Consider the following 20,508-nt stretch of genomic DNA (forward strand, 5'->3'; position numbering starts at 1 on the left):
CACAGCACGCTCTTCTGTGTCACACTGAAGTCATTATCGAGCCTCTGCTGTATGGTCAGAGTCCCATCCTCCCACCAGTGGAAACTACCGTATCTCTGCTGGTTTACACTCTACACACTGATGTTTTTCTATCCACACTTCCTTAGTTTGAACAATACTCATTGGTAGTGGGATATAGTATTCAAACTTGAAGGATTCACATTCAAAGGCTGTCTTTAAACAATACCCGCATACCCATACGCACTAACACTTTAAATTATAGGGCTGTCAAAGTTAACGTGATAATAACGTGTTCAAGCAAATTAGTATTAACGCCACTAATTTCGTTAACGCATAAATGCAACTTGCGATTTTTTTGGTTGTAACGGGCTCAGCTAGAGTGAAGATAGTGGTATCATATGAAACTAGAAAACCTAAGGAATCCATTGGTACCAACCATGTCACGCTAGCTTGTTGCAAAAGAAGGCTAAATAACGCTGGCTAAAACTGACATGGCCATTTTCAAAGGTGTCCCTTGACCTCTGACCTCAAGATATGTGAATGACAATGGGTTCTATGGGTACCCACGAGTCTCCCCTTTACATACATGCCCACTTTATGATAATCACATGCATTTTGGGGGCAAGTCATAGTCAAGTCAGCACACTGACACACTGACAGCTGTTGTTACCTGTTGGGCTGCAGTTTGCCATGTTTTGATTTGAGCATATTTTTTATGCTAAATGCAGTACCTGTGAGGGTTTCTGGACAATATTTGTCATTGTTTTGTGTTGTTAATTGATTTCCAATAATAAATACATACACACATTTGCATAAAGCACGCATATTTGACCACTTCCATGTTGATAAGAGTATTAAATACTTGACAAATTAATACCTTTAAGGTAGGTTAAGGTTTTGATACAGATAAAAACTGTGCGATTAATTTGCGATAAATCGTGATTAACTAAGGACAAGCATGCGATTAATTGCAATTAAATATTTCAATTGATTGACAGCCTTTCTTTAAATAAAGTTGAACCTATATCCTTTAGCATGTTGACCCTGGGAAAAGGCGCGTTTGAGATGAGTAAGGGGGAAATGTCTGGATGTTGCCTGATCAAAAAACCCCACCTGTTAACAAACAGATGTTGTGTGGTTGATAATAAGAATAACGAGAAGTGCACACGGAGAGCGCAGACCTCCGCCAAGGCAGGTTTCATGTACGTCGCTGAAGGCTGCTGGAAACTGTTCAACTTTGTCACCGCCCTCTGCTGCTGCCACCTGATCTCGTCTACTTTCCAGACAAAGCCCAGTTCATCTCAAATATGCTCAATATTTCCATTCAGTCTCTGTCTCTGTCCATGGTTCTGAAACACTGAAACCCAGGATCCCTGTCTCTCTCCATGGTGCTGAAATATTCAAACCCAGGATTTGCCCCAAATCAATCCCTCCTTCATTAATTTAGCTATCCCCTACTGCTTTCTTGCCCCCCCAGGATAATACTGACTCTGTTAACATGATAAACAGGTGATATTGGCATCTGTTAAATAATTTGTTTTCCATATAAAATAAAAAACCTGCAGTAGGCAGAATGTTTTTGGCTTCATTGGACAAAAAATCCATAATAACCTTTCAGCATATTGTAATTCATGTGTGCTGAGAGAAAACTAGACTTCTGCACCTCCTCATGGCTCTTTTTTTCAGGCTTTAAAAAATCTAGCCCGTCACGAGAGACTTTGGCCAATCACAAGTCATTTCAGAGAGAGAGCGTTCCTATTGGCTGTGCTCCGGCTGCTGGGCGGTGCTTGGCATTTTCTCTACTGATCTCAACATGGCTGCCAGGTCACAAACTTTCTAATTTTATGGCTAAACAGTACACTACAAGATATTTCTGGAAACATTTGAGGAGAGAAATAGGCATTACAGTAACAGAATATTGATACATATTTGATCAGCGCTGCCTAGTTTGAACGTTTGCTTGGACTTCGCGAGCGATTGACAACCGGCTCAGAGACGGCAAGGCTCCAGCTCGGCTCTGATTGGTTGTTTTCCTCCTGTCTGTGAAATCTTACAGATGCCATTAGGAGCACCGGAGGACACAGAGGCACATGATTTCTTTCAGATTACCTGTCTCATGCTCTACTGTCAGAATATAGTGATTGTTTTCTAAAAATATATATATTTTTTAAATCATATTTGCTCCATTTCAGCTTTAAGCATTACACACTGTCACACCTCTGAGGCCGAAAGCTGTCAAACAGTTAACTACTTCAAGAATTATTTATTGTCCGTGTAAAAACATTCACAAGAAACAAAAAGGCATTCATTTGAATCACAAATAACTCCTTGTGTTGTCGGGAGAAAAAGCTTTGTGGTTGAAAGGCGTCCAACGTCACGAAACAACAAACAAAGTTTGTTTAATTTCAACAGAAGGGACAGAGGGAAAAAAGAATAATGTTCTCTCATTATCTCCCTGAAACATGGACGAGGAGTTCCATACCACATTTTTGTTTGACGTCCATTTCTTAATTATAGTATTACCAGCTTTGATACAGATATGTATTGAAAATATATGCATATTTAGAAAGTAAGAATATCTGAAACCCCTGTGTTTGCAAAGGCACTTTAACATGTTGCACCACTTCAGAGAATTTGCATATCGTGAAGTTTAAATGTCATTTTTACGGTACTTCCAAAACAAAAGCAACAATCGTATATTTCCAAAAAGCATACTGTGGTTTAAATAAAGCAGTATTTTCCCCCTCTCTACAAAACATCAAACAGGTTGTTTCACTTTTCCTGCATCTTCTTTCTCTCCTCCTTTTTCTAGGTTCTCCCTGGTTTTATAGTGCTCGTCTGGTAGATTCCTTAGCTTCTCAGCAGCCTAAAAATACAAGAACACAGCAGTGCCAAGCTTTTATACAAGTTTTTTTTTTGGGTATTTCTGCCTTTTTTATGTTAAGTGTGAGACAGATAGACACGAAAGGCACGGGAGAGAGAGGGGATGACATGCAGCCTGGGATGAAAACAAAGCCCCTGACATCATATTGTAAATCGTACTACTTTAAATCAGTGGAAATAACAAATGAATAACACACAAAAAATCAAGAAACATCTTTATAATAAAGGCCGGTGTTGTAGTCAAGACCACCTAAACCGAGACCAAGTCAAGACCAAGACCAAACCGTAAGCACTCCTAAAATTAATCTGAAATATCCACATGAAAACACCCACAGAAAACAAATGAAGATTCCTATTCATTTTCCCTTTTTATTGCCAAATACTGTAAGTTTACCATGAGAAATGTCTTGATAAAATAATCCAAAGACATTGCATAGGTGAATTTTATGTGTGGGAATTTTCCTTTGTTTTCTATGAGCGATCTCAGTAATGATGTTAAAAAACAAATCCGACAATACACAGGCAATTTAGTGATATCCCCGCAGTTGTGTTCTTGACCAGTCATGAAATAAAATTCAGAGTGCTCTTTATCTGAGACAAGACCAAGTAAAAATGCGATCAATTCTAAGACGAGACCTTCAAAAAGTGGTCTTGAGACCGATCTCGAGTACAACAACACTGCTAAAAGCCACAGGGTAAATCTCTTAGGTTATGACGGTGAATCTCTATCTGCTCTCTTTACTGCAAGAAGCTCGAAATAACATCAACTCGATGCATGAAATGTAATCTCAACAGGCTCAACTGACGGAATAGTAAATCACACCGTGCACATGTATGTATTTATCGACAATATGTACTGTGTATTGCAGAACATACATCGGTCAGTCTCTGTGCTGTATCGAGCTGGGTTTACACATGTGTATGTTGCATTATTCACCTGTTCAGGGGTGAGGTCCCGTTGCTCCTGGGCGAGCATCTCGTACCCGACCATGAACTTCTTAACTGTGGCCGAACGCAGCAGAGGAGGGTAGTAGTGAGCGTGCAGCTGCCAGTGAGAGTTGTCTTCCTTTAGATGGGGGCCAGTCGGGGCTCCTGAGTGAAGAGAGGGAAACATGAGACATGAGACATGAGACTGGAGACGCGGAACCAGCTTTACTCATCCAGTCAATCAGAGGCTGTGTTCACACTGACGGCTGGTGAGCGAAGGCTTTAAAGGTTTTCAGGTTTTCAGTCTTAAAGGTTTTATTGATAACAATATTTTGTGGACGAATATTTTTTTTTAAATAATACATCCACAGAGCTTTTAGAAAGGTGCCGAATAAAAGTATAGCTTTTCTTGAAAGAAAATATTATGATTGTGAATTAATCATTGTAAAAAATGTTGGCGGGTCCAAAATTAATGTTTTGTTTATTTCTGTGGAAGATATCTGACATTTGGTTCCCACTTCTAAAAAGGCTTGTGAGCCAATAGTAAAGTGACGCTGGTATCACGTGTTGTCAGTTTGTGTGGAAAAAACAGATAAATGGCTGAGAGTGATAATAAGTGCCTGGCAACGACTTGTTATGAAGTAAATGTAGAGGAACAGGGGATGGATAATGTGACATCTAGTGGCTGAATGTTATCAATGTTATCAATAGCAGCTTTAATTATTATATTTGCAATTGTATAGTAAAATTGTACAACAGGACACCGGGCATATTTTCCCGTCAACAGTTTAAACACTGTTTTATGTTAGTGTGCAAGGTATATTGAGGTGTAGGTAACCATAGCAACAATACTACTACCTTCATGCAATGTTACAAGTTAAGTCTCACTGGTGAAACAAACCAAATCATGACTGAAAAAATAACTTTTGCAAATATGTACACAAAATAGAATGACAGCACAGTCGAACACTGAAGGCTAATTACAGATATGCATAGCCAGGACACAGCCAGCTCATTTATCTCTCTGCCATCCACACCACATGAACAAGGCCCTCTACTCTGCTCATTAACGCCTTCGAGCTGCAGACCAGAAAGCCCCCTATCAGGAGGCTAACAAGATAAATTAAAGAAGCAGCCAGTGTTGACTCTGCGGGCAAATAGAGCAGTAATCTTGCAAGTGTAATAAAAAATAAAGATTTTATAGCGATGAAGTACTTTTGGTGAGGAGGAACCGATGATCCATTCTTTCGGGCGATTGTTTGTTTTATATCGCCGCCGCTGAGAAATCTCCACTCTGATTAGCTGACAGGGGTCTACTAAATTCTGGTAACTGGACAGTATAACCAGACACCACTGGTGAGGTGTTAAACAGCCAAATGAGAAACGATCCATCTTTTTTTTCCCATGCAAAATGTTTTTTAGGAGTTTTTATTTGTAAAAATAGAGAATGCTGTAGGTTGTTAATAGTACAAAGCCCTCAGAAAACTCATTGTGATGATTGTGGGCGTTCAGCTGGGTTGAGATCATAGACAGTATATAAGAAGTGGACGTAGTCACCGTGACGACACCCATTGGTTTGTGGACTACAGTTTTGAAGCCTCGAGTTTGGCATTTTGGCCTTTGCCATCTTGTTTTTTTGCAACCAGAAGTGACACTAGAGGGTGGAGCTAAGTACAACCATTCATGAACTGAAAACTGTTAAAGGGTTAAAGTTGTTAAGACGAAAACACGGAAAATTCCCAGACCGGACAACCCCGTGGTAGTGACCTGTCAGTCACAAGGTAGCCACGCCCAAAAGCGTACCCTGCTTTATGGTCTATTTGACTCTAAATGGGACCATAATTTATTAAATGAACATCATGCTGTATTGAAGAAGACTTGAAACTAGCGATTGAGACCATAAACTCATGTTTACAATGTTTACTGAGGTAATAAATCAAGTGAGAAGCAGGCTCATTTTCTCATAGACTTCTATACAATCAGACATCTTTTTGCAACCAGAGGAGTCGCCCCCTGCTGGCTATTCGAAAGAATGCAATTTTAAGACACATCCACATTGGCTTCACTTTTCATACAACGTAGTTGCCCACTGTTTGAGATCTGGTCAAGGCCATAGTATTCCATTCACATCATTTGTATACTCACCATCTAGAAACCCCTCTTTTAAATGTTAAATAGAAGCATCTACATTCATCATGTTTTTCTTCTTTTTTTTTTATTCAGATTTTTTCCTCTAATTTGTCACCATCTATATCTAACTTGACAAAACTTGCAGATTGCTGCATGAAAAATAGCACTATTACAAAACTCTCATAAACCTCTCAGGAGGGTCATCACAAAGGATACATTTTTAGTGCTTTGTGACTGTATTTAACATTTAAATACCGTCTTTGTTGCCTGTGATGCTTGCTGATCTTAGTGGGAGGTGATTAGTAGTAGACGTAGAAACATTTCTCTCTTTAAAAAAAACACAATAGCCATTCAAAAATAGATCCACCACGGACACATTGTATTCACAATAAAAGCTTTTCCTTTAGAGCCAGTTTCCTGACAATGGAGTCTGATCAGACACAGATAGAGACGACGGGAAGTAGACATAAAGCAAACTAATGGATGGTAAAAGAAAAAAAGGAAGAAGAAAGAAAAGACTGAAGAGGCCAGATAAGGAATGAATAGAGACATATGCTCCTATTAGTACACAATTACCTACTTTTAAATTGTTTTTGAGAGTGCTTGGGTCTGCTGCATGTGTGTGTGTGAGAGCATATAAGAGAGTGCATATTTTAGAATGAACTTAGAGGTTTTGCTGGATAGGGGATCACCGATTGTAACAGTTTCTGGCATCAGTTTGAGAGACAAATCACAGTACTGCACATTTTGTACTACTTCCATATATCCAGGATGTTATGCACGTCTGTTTGTGTCCCTACATGTCTATCTGTCTCTCTCTGTGTCCTAGTCCTTCACCCAGCCAGTTAATACAGTCTCTAATGTGCTGTGTGTTTTCCTCCTGAAGGAATAAGCAGGTAGCTTTATTTAATCTGTGATTTCCCAGGTGACTCAAACACCATCCGACCGCTTCTATCTCCACACTGCCACTAATAAGCCTCGCCCCCAAAATAAGAGCTGGCTGCTTCTAAATGAGCTCAAATAAAGCACAAACACAGATGGGGAGATAAGGCTACTCATTATGAGAGCCAGGTCGGTGTGTGTGTGTGTGTGTGTGTGGGGATGAGAGTGTGTGTTTCCAAATTAGATGGTCAGTGTATGCAGTATGTCCATGTGTGACAGACACACTGTGTTAGCGCACTGCAGCACATCAATTATAATCTCAGCAGTCTCTTTTCCCTTAATCCCCTTTGATGAAATTAAAATAATGCCAATGTTTTGGGAGTTGAAAGTTCTTTTGTCAATAAAAAAAAAAAAAAAAAGACCATGGACATATTCCTGCAAGACGAATAATAGAAAACACCAGACTATTAAGATGGTTAACATGTTGCATTACACATTGTCAGAGGATCATGAACCTGTTTTTGGCAGTGAATATTTAGGGCTATTTTTTGTAACAGTGGGAATTAAGCAACTCATTTAGCTCTTATTCACACTACAGGTGGCATATTAAACTAAAAGATCCACATATGGCAGGGTACAATATCCAAAATGTTTTTTTGTTTTTTTCCTGAGAGTCAACGTGCCTCCATGTACTGCCGGTGTGAGAGATTTTAGACTGAAAATAGTAGCCGTGGGTCCCCAAGAAAATGAATAGGGGCATTCTTCTCTTTGCACCGCTTCCAGTAGGTCACTGTTGTACTGTAACTGGGCCAGACAGAGCTAAAGTTAGCTCACTTTGGACAAGGTAACTCTACTGTAGCTCAGTTAAAGTCATATGTGTTAAAATGATGTGATATCAACGATGTCCTGACTGCTGGGTGCCATCCTAAATTGGTTGGTTAAGTGACATTATTCTGATGTAGATACTATAAAGTAGGGGTGTAACGATACATCGATATGGATATCAATTCAATAATCGACGACCCAATATCATCGATGCAAAGTGAAAACATCAGTATACTGTATCGTCCTCTTTAAGATATGCCTTTATTTTGAAATTATGGCACGTCTGTGTCACCATTTCCGTCCAAGCGCACCTCCTTCTTAAACATTCAAACTGTGGTTATACATGAGAAATTTTACACTTTATAGTGAACCGCAGGAGGTTTGTTTTTTTATTAATTTTATTAAAAATGATTTAAAAATGTCTGGAAGAGCCCAGTAATAAAATTGACAAATCATATTTTAGTTGTTTTTTTGTGAGTTGATATAAATGTAACTGATTGTTGATCGAATCAAAATCGTATCGTGGCAGACTTTGTGATATCAGCAAATATCGTATCGTTGTCCAAATAATCAATATAATATCGTAACAAAAAAAAAAAGAAACTTGCGATTTACACCCCTATTGTAAAGGTGTAATTTTAATGTATTGTTAGCCATTTCAAAATTGTATTTACTACTTATATTTACCTCTTTTTTGGCAGATGTTTCTCCCCATTTCTCCCCCAACCTTGTGAAAAAATAATTCTGTTTGCCACAGAAAATAAGGTGAATCTACCAACTACCTGCGTACAGTATAACCTTCAGCACATTGCTGTATGAGTTTTAGTCTAAAACACACACAAGATTGAAGCCAAAACTTAACACGAGATCTGTAGGAGCCTTCACCACAGGCAACTTTAGACTTTAGAGATTTTACTTCAAAGATTTGATGTCTGATAAAGTAAAACGAAGAAAGTGAGTCGATGCCTGTGTCCTCTCATACCCTCTGTCCTTTGCTCCACACTACAGTTTGAGTCTATCATCTCTCTTTTTAAAATCTTTCATGTGGGCTGCCTTGCAAAAAAAAAAAAAAAAAAAAGAGACTGGCAGCAGCATGTCAGGGACCCAGGTCATAAATGCTCATAAAGCTTTACAGCGCTTCATTCTCTGAAATGAATCTGAGACGTTATGATCAATACAAATTATCTCTCTTTAACAAACTTCAATTTGGATTAGTCTCTTCCTGACTACGGAGCTGTAGACTAAATTAAACAGGATTGATTTCAACCTCGTTGTTAGTCCCAATTAGTCAGACTATGTGCACACCTCACTGGCCTGAGGCGGTTCATGAAAGATGAAGGAGATCACAAAAAGCCCATCGTTTGGGATCGGAGGAGTGAAAAAAAGAAAAAGACAAAACGACAGAAGAAAGGAAAACTTGTTCACAAGCACAACCGCAAAGATCTTACAGTGAGAAAGAGGTATACAGCCTGATGAATGGATTTTATCAAAACTATTGAGTAGGTTGCCCCTTATCGTTTGTCTATGCTGCAGGCAGACACCATTAATAGTTAGTAATAAAGTTTTCTTAGATTTATGAAAGTTCTCTTCAAACATCGGCAAACTCTGAGGCTTTTGTATTCTATATCTGAACTAGACTAAGAGCCATGATAGTGGCTCTGTGAGGCTGGTTATAGGGCAGTGGGCAACCTCCAGGTCTGAAAAGTGAAGCCAGTGTTGTAGTGTCTTAAACTTGCATTATTTCGAATAGCCAGCAGGGGGCGACTCCTCTGGTTGCGAAAAGATGTCTGATTGTATAGAAGTCTATGAGAAAATGAGCCTACTTCTCACTTGATTTATTACCTCAGTAAACATTATAAACATGAGTTTATGGTCTGACGTCAGGGTTACTACATCCACTTCTTCCAAACTTTCTTTCTGGAGACCCCCGTTTGAAAAATGACAAACCTTCGCAACCCAATTCACAATAGGCCTTATCTATAAATCATGAGGAGAGCAAATTTGTGCATAAATGAACGTTCCTGACTATTTTTCCACATCACCTTATCTTATCTTGAATAGGTAAACTAGCTATTTCAAACAGATACGTTTGATAAATCCCAACTTCCTTTAATGCATGTGTTATTGAAAACATATACATATGCTAAATACTTTAAAAATGAGACCAAATAAATGCATTTAGGCAGAGTTAACAGGCTCTTGTATTTTTCCTCTCATCATTAAATAAACAGAATGTACACTAGCCTTAGATTCAATATTATAAGCAGGCCACAATTATCAGAACAATACAAAGATTCAGGCTCCCTCATGTGGCACAAAGGTGTACTGCAGATATAAATGTTAAGTAAAGATTATGGAAGAAATTATGCAAATTTATTATGCGACCCCAATAAAATCTTCTGCGACCGTCTTGTGGGTCCCGAGCCAGTCTTTGGGAATCACTGGTCTATGATACAGCTGTGCTTTGAGCTAACTTTAGAATGCTAACATGCTCAAAATGGCAAAAAAAAAAAAAGTTTATAGCTTAGTTTAACGGTTAATTAGCTAATTAGCACTTGAGCACAGATATAGGCCTTATGTCTGTCGGAGAAACCTGCCCTATGTGTACAAGTTGTCTTGGTAGTGCATCTAGATCCATGCTGCAGTGTTCATGTTCCCAGATAGAACATCATTCTGAATAAGAATGCCTTAGTCAGTAAGCATTTGAGGTTTCCTTTCTGTGAAACAGCTCAGCAGGATGCAACTGCATGCAGGGATTGAACCTGCAACCTTTAGCTTAAACAAGGACCACGCTGACTGCTCAGCTGTGATGACGCATGCTCTCCTTTCTGTCACACATCGCTCATCGCATCACTGCACTCTACTAACCTTTGTTCCAGTTTGAACCCGCTGCAAAGTGTTTTGTCTGACAGTGCTCACAATAGGCATCTCCCTGCACTTTCTCGGTACAGGTAAATATCAGCCAATGCCTACGCTGAGCTTTAGATTCACAAGAGGAACAGATGTCTCGACGATGCAAACATCTTTCTTTAGTATAAAACTCGCAGTGTTCGGAGATCTATACAAAATGTGTTTGTCACTGCATGTTCTGTCAAAATGAAAAGGTAATTTGGCCTTCATTGCAAAGATGACATCTCCAAGCATTTTTTTGTGTATTTGCTTGCTTATTCAAATCCTCTCTGTCTTCTTACTGGTTATTTCAATTCCTCTGACTGCGGTGTTTTGCTGTGGTGCGAACGTAATGGGAACTACAGGAGAATGGGTGCAGACAAACAGCATTCACAATGAAAATAGCAACTTAAACTACCCCATAATGTAGTGTAGTGTAGTTTTGTAGAAAGTGTTTTCACATACAATGCTTAAAGCACTAAGTTCTAGGAAATGATAAACAATGCCATGAATCCCAATTTTAATTGTTGAGATTAATGTAAAGCTAGAGATATGTAAATTGTACATACTGTATCTGATGCGTCAGCTATTTCTCAAGCTCAAATAACAGGGTTACAAGTTCTCTCGGCACCAGGGGCTGAGCAAAGTTCAGCAGGAAAAAAAACAAACCATTCTCGCTTTCGGTCTAAAATGATTATTACATTTTTTCTCTGGGGTTATGAATTTGTGTGTCATCTCCTGGAAGAAAAATACAAACAACACATGGATGGACGGGCAAGGGAAGGACAAATAAATCTAACTCGCATAACTCACATACGAGTGGGAAACTTCCTAAGAGTGTAAAATATCCAGCAAAAAAAAGAGATTAAAACCACTGGGTTGGGTAAATTAGCATTAAAGCTGCTCTAATCAATATTTTCATCAATGGATCAAATGACTGTGTGTAATGTGAAAGGTGTCGCAGAGAATTATCACCCTACTCTGCAGTTTCTCTTGGCTCTACAAAGCGTTTTAGCATCTTTCAGCTCATTGTTTTGGTTTTGCGGCTCACAACTAAACTGTTTTGGATCTCAACGCTCTCGTCAGCATATATTTCAGCAGCAACAGGCAGCTGTAGAGACTCTAGAAACCCAGTGTACAATGCCTTCCCGTATCAAATGGTACACAGACAACGGTACCAACTAGGTATTAAACATAGTGGACCATTTACAGCTAAAGAGCCAGATATTTCTCTAGGGAGTTGGTGGAGACCAAAATAGAGCTAAAAGCAGAGTGATTATTGGATTAATATTCATCAGGTGGAAAGACACACGACTCCAAATGAATGCTAATGTTGCTACGTATCTGCTCAATGTTTAAATACCATAAACTGTATATGTAGATGGACGACATGACAGCTCCCTAAAAGTGAAGCCAAAACATTTTGTTTGCCCCCTGGTGGCTGGCTGCATAATTTTTTTCCCGAAAGTTGGTTTCTGTCATTTTAGGTAGTTCTTATGATGCTAATATATGTTCAAGTGTATTTGTGTTTAATTAGTTATTTGATGCTTTAAAAAGGGGGTGAGACGTAATGATTGACAGCTGTGATTCTCTCTCTAACAAGCTGTGGCCATGCTCGACTCGCGATTGGTTCGGACGGGTGTATGGGTGGGACCTAAATACCGCGACTCAACTGTCCAATCACTACTAAGCCAATAAGGATCTGTTAACCCTGCCATCATGCACACAAGACTATTGAGTTTTCTACTCCTCCATGGTACTTTAACTGATGGTGAAAGCCTGGAATCACACCATGAGTGCTCTTAACCTGTGAGAACTCCTGCTTTTCTTCGTGGTGATGTATGTGACAAAACGTTAAATATGCTGATGTGACTGAGTGTGCATTGAAGTGGTAATAAGTGGGTGACATCCGAGCTGAGAGTTTCTCGTTTGTCAATTAATTACAGATTGAAACTCAACACGAGTTATCTAACCTTCAGGGAACGCACGCTGCACCTTAATTTAAACGCATCTTTCCAGTAACAATGGACAAGCTAATCAATATTCATGTGATACTAATGCCATGTTGGTGCATGATGTGAGCTAATTTAAAAATATGCTTGAGAAGAAAAAAAAACACTAGTCTTTTAAAATCTTGACTGACATACTTCATGACTGACATTTGCAGATGATGACACAGAGGAGCACACTGTTCCTGGGAGTGGAGTTCACATATCAAACTGACTAAGTGAAATTGTTTATAGCTGGCCTGATATGTAAACAGCCCCCAGTTTGTAGCAGTATTTGTGTTCCAATCCATCCACAGATTCTTGTATATTTAGATTAAAATGATCTTTAATCTTCCCCACCATCTGTCCCTCCCTCCTCACTTTACAAAATAAACTTTAAACAGGTTATTGACAGATTATATTCTTTTTAACCCTCTCACTCTTGTCTTACCGTGCCAGCCCATGGAGTAGGGGAAAGAGATTTCAAACAGATTGTCATACTTGGTCATCAGTCGCTTCATAATGTCAGCCAGACCTGATAAACAGACAGACAGACAGAAGAGAGGGAGATGAAGTGAGAGAATATTATTTGTATTTGTTTTGTTGGTGTGCGTGTTGTTAATAATGAATAGCATGAGGAGGGCGAGCTGAAGCGAGGGCATGAGAGAGTACAAACTAAGAAATAAAATTGAGAGAGGAATGTACGTAAGTAGAGGATTAAACATTTATTATTCTTGAAGGGTAATAAAATATATATAAAAAATGCCTGAATACATGAGGAATAAGTCAGACGACCAGAGACGGATAAACAAGGTGCATAGGTGCATAAACAAACACACAAAGTTTCTGTCTGACTCTCAAACCGACAGGTAAAAAGCATCAGACTAGGGATTCAAATTTGAAGCAAGTTAATCGATCATCTGCAGTAATTCATAATTAAACATTAAAAGTGTATACATTATAAAAAGCATCTTTTTCCACTATGAAATCTTTATTTAACACTGGATATGTGCCATTTACAGCTCAACCCAAATCAATTGGGTATTATGAACTGGGTAATACGTTGGGTAATTTGGATTATTATTCATTATTATTATTATTATTATTATTATTATTATTATTATCATTAATAATAATAATAATAATAATAATAATAATAATAATAATAATATTTCATTATTATTAAATAAACACACTGTTATTTCAGCCATGAATTTCAAAAAAATAAATGAAATAAAGCATTAAAAAAATCAAAACAATAACTCAACACTGTCATTTTTCAACAAACATTACTGCCATTTTGAAGCCTTGAGTTTGGCATTTTGGCTGCCACCATCTTGTTTTTTTACAACCAGAAGTGATACGAGAGGGTGGAGCTAAGTACAACCAACTGCTCAATTAGGCGACCAATATGTTATTGCTATTAGAAAGAATGCAAGTTTAAGGCACTTCCGCATTGGCTTCATTTTTCAGACCCGGAGGTTGCACACTGATATTTGGTTAACACACTATTGATTCACTCGTGATCACTGAATGATCATTAACATCACTACCTCACTGAATCCACCTGTTGTTTCAAATGGCTGCAGTCACTACTGACTGTTTTTCTGTGTTGATTCTTCTCCCTTGCCAAGTGGGAAATGGCGGTAATGGGCCGTGTCTCAGAAGACACCTATCCCACCGATCCGTCTTATCTATGTGCCCTGGACTTCACACCTTCACTACACCGAAGCTAAATCAGCTAAACAGACTCTCAGCTGTCAACAGAAGTCTTCCAAATGAGCCCGTATAGTGCAATGGTGTTTGTCTTTGAGAGGGAATGATAGGTAATCTCAACAGATCTCCTCGATTTTAAGAGAATTCATTCTCAGGCAACAACAACAACATCTGCCGGAGTCATTTAAACACTATAATGGTAGAGAGAAAGGGAAGTGAAGGACCAATTTATTTAATGATTACCGAAGCATTTCATTGCTTTATAAACTATATAATATCGGGAGGGTTGACAGGAAACAAATGCATGCAAACACCATAAACTTCAATGTACCGGCTTTATTTAGCATAATGTTAGCTATGGAGACAGGCTTGAAACTATAGACATCATCCATTTATAATTAGCATGCAATAATTTAAACACTGGCCCATATTGTAAGAAGGTTTAGATGTAATAGTTTTATGGAGCTCGAACACACATGAGACCTCTTGGCCAGGAACCAGACCTGCAGCCTCCCCACTGAGCCACTGAGTCACCTTAAATCTAAGCTTAATTGCCTTAGCGCTCTCTCAGTCACTCTCTCTGTCAGTTTCTTCACACTCACCCTCCCTCTCCTCCGGTGTCAGGTCATTGATCCTGAGGACATGTCGTCGTGGTAACAGCAGCGTCTGGTAGGGCCACGTTGCCCAATATGGAACCACCGCCAGCCAATCAGAACTCTCCACCACCACACGCTCCTAGAGACGAGACAAAATTAAATTGTTTTTGAATGAGCAGGGAAGCAATATTCAGGCGGAAACCTCCAGGTCTGAAAAGTGAAGCCAGTGTGGAAGTGCCTTAAACATTCTTTCTAACAGCCAGCAGGGGGCGACTCCTCTGGTTGCAAAAAGAAGTCTGATTGTATAGAAGTCTATGAGAAAATGAGCCTACTTCTCACTTCATTTATTACCTCAGTAAACATTGTAAACATGAGTTTATGGTCTCAATCTCTATTTTCAAGTCTTCTTCAATACAGTATGATGTTCATTTAGTAAATGAAGGTCCCATTTAGAGTCAAATAGACGATAAAGCAGGCTATGCTTTAGGGCGTGACTACCTTGTGATTTACTGGTCGCTACCACGTCGTTGTTCGGTCTGGGAGTTGTCTGTGTTTTCGTCTTAGAACTTTAACCCTTTCACAGTTTGTTTTCAGGTAACTAACATTTTGGTTGCCTAAAAATGTCGGTTGTACTTAGCTCCACCCTCTCGTGTCACTTCCGGTTCCAAAAAACCAAGATGGCGACGGCCAAAATGCACTTGAGGCTTCAAAACGTCAGTCCACGAACCAATGGGTCACGTCACGGTGACTACGTTCACTTCTTATAGACAGTCTATGGCAATATTATATTGTTCAGACATCCATGGTTCCCAGAGGATGAATCCCACTGACTTCTGTGATCTGACTTTCCTCTAGCATCACCATGAGCTTGATATTTGTGGCTTTTAGCACATTAGCATGATTTCCACAAATGCATTTTTACGTAGGGTGCTGATTTCTATACTTATTCAGAAGTGTTAAAACCAATGAGAACCAGTGATCCTGACCCGCAAAAAATCTGAAATTAGTGTATACAATCTGAGCAACAATATTGAACATCATTCAGCTGATTGAGCTCCTTGAACACATCTCTTCAGTGGATTTAAGTTCTTAAAAAACAGTTAGATCCATCTTAGCAGTCAACTTGTCAAACCTAATGCTCCACATTAGAGAGGACTCCAGGTCTCAGAACCATCTGCTGCTACTTGACTTGTTGTCTCACCTTTTCTCATTTCACAATTTTGCTTCTGCTGTTTGTTTTTTCTTCAATCCTTCTCTTTTTTATGTTTGCTCTATTTCTGGCAGTAGTTCAGGTTAATTACTGTCAACTGTTTCAAAGAGGAATGTTGATGCAAAAAAGAGAGTAAATACATGAACTTGATCAAACCTCTTTGGCTTATTATGCCACCTCAAAACATGTGAACGACATGATTAAAAACAAGGAATACTAAATATATATATATATATATATATATATATATATATATATATAAAAACAGATTACAGGTTGACTGAGCACGATCTTACTTTACAACAAATTGAGTTCAAAATGCTAATAAAACAGGTCAGTGGCTGTTTGCAGCATGAAGCCTTATTATCATAAACTGTTTAAATGCAGAATGTGTCAGAAGCTGAGATTTAACAAGCTGATGAGTGGGCACAAACACGACCTGACCTTGGTATTACAATCCATCAGAAATAGATTAGCTCAGTGTGTGTGTGTGTGTGTGTGTGTGTGTGTGTTTGTGTGTGTGCTAAACAGCAGCAGTAGGAATCTGGTGAAAGGCAGCTTCATACTAATCCCAAAATCACCAAAGAGAATCTCTCTCTCTCTGTTGTTTTACTTTGCATTGGATTTCAAGTAACTGCAAGTTAACATAATTTCCTGTATGCCTCAGTCTGATCACGAACTGAAAATGAGAAGGCAGGTGTGTAGAGGCCTTGGAGCATAAACAGCAATCTGCAGCAGCGTTGATCGACCGTAGAGCGTAGTTCTTAAAGCTGTACCGATTGATTTTTTTTGGCCACTTGGGGGCAGAAGAACCCAGCAACAAGCTGAAAAACACACAGTCCTGACAGATAATCACCTTTTATAAAGTTGTTATGCATACAACAGCCTGTTTACACAGACAGCAGACGGAGAGCAACCTTGGCATTCATGTGCTTTTGGCCACCTGAAGGATGCAAGTTATATTCACTTTCCATCTAGCGCTGGTTTGGTCTTTAGCTGCTACATGCTCCACTATGTTCACTGGCTAACTTTGTCAGTTTGCTGTTTAGTACTGGGCAGGTACTGTAGGGGATTTATCAGAGCTAGTTTGCTGGAAAGAGCTGCCAAGCTGCTGCTGGAAACAGAGAGTGGTGAGACTGAAATGTACCATGAAACCAAAGCAATGAGCTAAAAGACGCTATAGTGATTGCCATGGTAGCTGTGTAACTTTGCCCAAGATAGGTTGTTTAGCTCAGCACTCTGCATTAATGAAGCAAATATATCATATCCCTGTCGGAACATGTTAGTGTTGTGACTGCTTGGAGTCAAGATTTGTAATATCACTTCATTTCTAGTTCTGGCTCTGTGTGGATTTTGCATTTATACTCTGGGTTTCCTCTGGGCATTCCAGTCTTCCGCCAAGAGAAAGTGTGTTTTGGGATTCCTCCTGCCATCACCCTTCACCATGCCTCTGTAGCCTCAGATATATTGTGCCAAAAATCCATTGGCACATATTCCCACATGCTTTTTCAGTGTTTCAATGTTGTTAACTTTGTGTCAAGTGACTAAAAAAGGTCCCTTTTCTGGCTTGACTGCAGCTAAGAGAGTTCATATTGTTAGATGGAAACTTGTGCATGGTTTATATATTAAACAGGGGGCTTCCTCTTTTCACAATAATTTTATTACATTTTTTTCTTATCTTGCAATTTTACTAGGGCTTTTCAATTGATTAAAATATTTAATCGTGATTAATCGCAAATTAATCACAGTAGTATGAGTATTTAATACTCTTATCAACATGGGAGTGGGCAAATATGCTGCTTTATGCAAACATTTGTATATATTTATTACTGGAAACCAATTAACACAAAAACAATGACAAATATTGTCCAGAAACCCTCACAGGTACTGCATTTAAAATTAAAAAAATCTCAAAACATAACAGGGCAAACTTAAGCCCAACAGGCAACAACAGCTGTCAGTGTGTCAGTGTGCTGACTTGACTATGACTTCCCCCAAACTGCCTGTGATTATCATAAAGTGGGCATGTCTGCAAAGGGGAGACTCGTGGGTACCCATAGAACCCATATTCATTCATATATCTTATCTCAAATGGCCATGACAGTTTATCCTCACCAAAATTTAGCAAAAGTGTGGAGCGTTATTTAACCTCCTTTCGCGACCATCTAGTATGACTGATGGTTGAATGAATGATGGTTGGTTCCAATGGATTCGTTAGGTTTTTTCTAGTTTCATATGATGCCAGTATCTTCACTCTAGCTTTGAGCTCTGAGCTCGAAACGGAGCTCGCTGCAACCTCTGAAAAATCGATTGCATTAAAGAAATTAGTGGCTTTAAAACTAATTTGCGTTGATCATCACGTTAACTTTGACAGCCCTAATTTATACCGTCACTTGTATTAATGTATGCTTGTGCTGTTCCGTGTGAACAGTAGGAAAACTAATTAAAAATTAAAAGTAAAAAAAAAAAACTGCTTAGCAGTAACTAGACAGTGTTTGGGCATCCTAGGCCATAAATCTCCCAGAGGTTTTGAACAAACTTGTCCATGCATTAGTGCATAATTAAGGCATCTACCGGGAATGCTGCTGTGTTTAATAACTGCGGAGGAAAACACGGAGTAATCTAACTGAATCCCAAAGTGTTGAGCTCTCTTAATGAACTGTACTTGCAGTATAGGATTCTACCTAGTGCCTGGTGCAACAACACTTTGATATCGGAAGGAAGAAAGATGAGCAAAGAATGAAAAGGATGAAATTGTCTTAATGTAATGTGTATCTCTAATATTTAGTGAAAATATTATGAGCTGACATATTATACTTCCTTCTAACTATTTTTTTTCTGGTCAAGATTTCAGCTGTCTCCTCCTCTTCAATCTCAACCTTCCGCACACTCTTTTTTTCCCCCACCATATCCATCCTCTGCTGCCTTTAACAGGATTATAAAGGGAGCAGAAAGAAGATAGAAAAATAAGAGAGAAGCAGTGCGGAGAGGGGAGATTGAGGAGGAGGACGGGTGGAGTGAAGGAAGAGAGAGAGAGAGAGAGAGAGAGAGACGACGTGGAGGATGTCCTAAAACAGATACCTCCTGGACTGCAAATCCCAAAGAGTTTTATTCAATTAGCTTAGAAAGTTTTTGTTTCAAAGTCAAGAGTGTCACCGAGGAGCCGAACCTCAATTCAAACTCCTCCAAACACTGCAGTGGGCCAATTTACGGTCCTAACCTCAGGTCAGAGAGACAGGAGCAAAAAGAGAGAGAGACACACACACACACACACACTAGCAGACAAGAATAAGAAGTTTAAGGCATTCTTGCAAATACACACACACACACACACACACACACACTTGTGCCTCCACTCTGATTTTATAAAGGTCAGTTCCCATGAGCAGCTGTCTAGGTGATTCAAGTGTCTACTCTGCTCTTCTTGAAACCTTAATGCTATCCTTTCTCTCTCTCACACACACACTCCCAGTAGACCACACAGGTATCAGCTCATTCCCTGAATGAATCAGTGGCTGCCTGATTTCTCTTTTCCCTTCTTGCCGCCACATCTCTCCGTGTGACTTTGTGTCTCTGTTTCCGCTCTTTTGTCTCCTTCTTTTGTACCCTCTCCCTCTCTGTTTCGTCGCCTTGCTTCTCTGCCTCCGTCTTTACTTTGTGCCCCAAACTCCTTTGCTTAATTTTTATACTCGAGCCCATTCTCCCTCTCCGACTATTCTTGAAGAGGAATGAAATAGTTTTATTTTTAGTCACTCGAAAGAAGCAGCTTTAATTCAAGTGTAGAAAAGGAGTAGAAAGACCCCCCTCTTGAGACAGACCCTGAGTGGATTTCATTTCTTTGTGTGTTAAGTGGCTAATCAGTAAAAAACATCGGCTGTGATTTGTTCCAAGAAAAGAAAAACAGGAAAGAAGTTGCAGGTTTTTACTTCGTCCAAACTTTTCTTTGCTGATTCTGTCCTGGTTATTATTGTCTGACATGAATGCTAAACTTGATAGTTTGATTTTCTCATCTAACTCTTGGTAAAAAAGGCTAGTAACGCATTTCCCAAAAATATCAAACTATTCCTTCAAAGGGCCAGTGCGAGGGATTTGGCGGCAACTAATAGCGGTGAGGTTGCGGATTGCAACCGACTGACACTTCTCCCGTGTGCCAGGCATGTAGGAGAACTATGGTGGCTGACGCAAAACTAATGCGAATGGCCCTATCTAGAGCCAGTGTTTGGTTTGTCTGTTCTGGGCTACCGTAGAACATGGCGACCGGCTCCGTGAAGAGGACTGCACACCGTATGTAGATATAAACGGCTCATTCTAAGGTAACAAAGACACAACGTTTCTTATTATTAGGTGGTTATACACTGAAGAAAAACATACTTATTGACATTATATTCCATTTCTGCCAATAGATGCCCCTAAATGCTACACATAAAAGATAAAAGTTTATATTTTCTTATTCTTTGGCTTC

The 20,508-nt window shown here is 39.2% G+C and overlaps 1 protein-coding gene across 1 annotated transcript in view; it reads right to left on the reverse strand.

Annotated features, from left to right (window-relative positions):
- Positions 1–2,248: 2,248 nt before the first annotated feature.
- The window catches only part of galt (galactose-1-phosphate uridylyltransferase), a 37,324-nt gene continuing 19,064 nt past the window's right edge, over positions 2,249–20,508 (reverse strand). The window contains exons 8-11 of the mRNA XM_037753554.1: positions 14,843–14,975; positions 12,976–13,059; positions 3,821–3,975; positions 2,249–2,866 (exon numbers count right to left, since the gene is read on the reverse strand). Coding sequence (XP_037609482.1) covers positions 2,759–2,866; positions 3,821–3,975; positions 12,976–13,059; positions 14,843–14,975 — 480 coding nt within the window. The 3' untranslated portion in view covers positions 2,249–2,758. The remainder of the gene's footprint in view (positions 2,867–3,820; positions 3,976–12,975; positions 13,060–14,842; positions 14,976–20,508) is intronic.

Source organism: Sebastes umbrosus, chromosome 19, assembly GCF_015220745.1.
Source record: "Sebastes umbrosus isolate fSebUmb1 chromosome 19, fSebUmb1.pri, whole genome shotgun sequence".
Classification (NCBI taxonomy): domain Eukaryota; kingdom Metazoa; phylum Chordata; class Actinopteri; order Perciformes; family Sebastidae; genus Sebastes; species Sebastes umbrosus.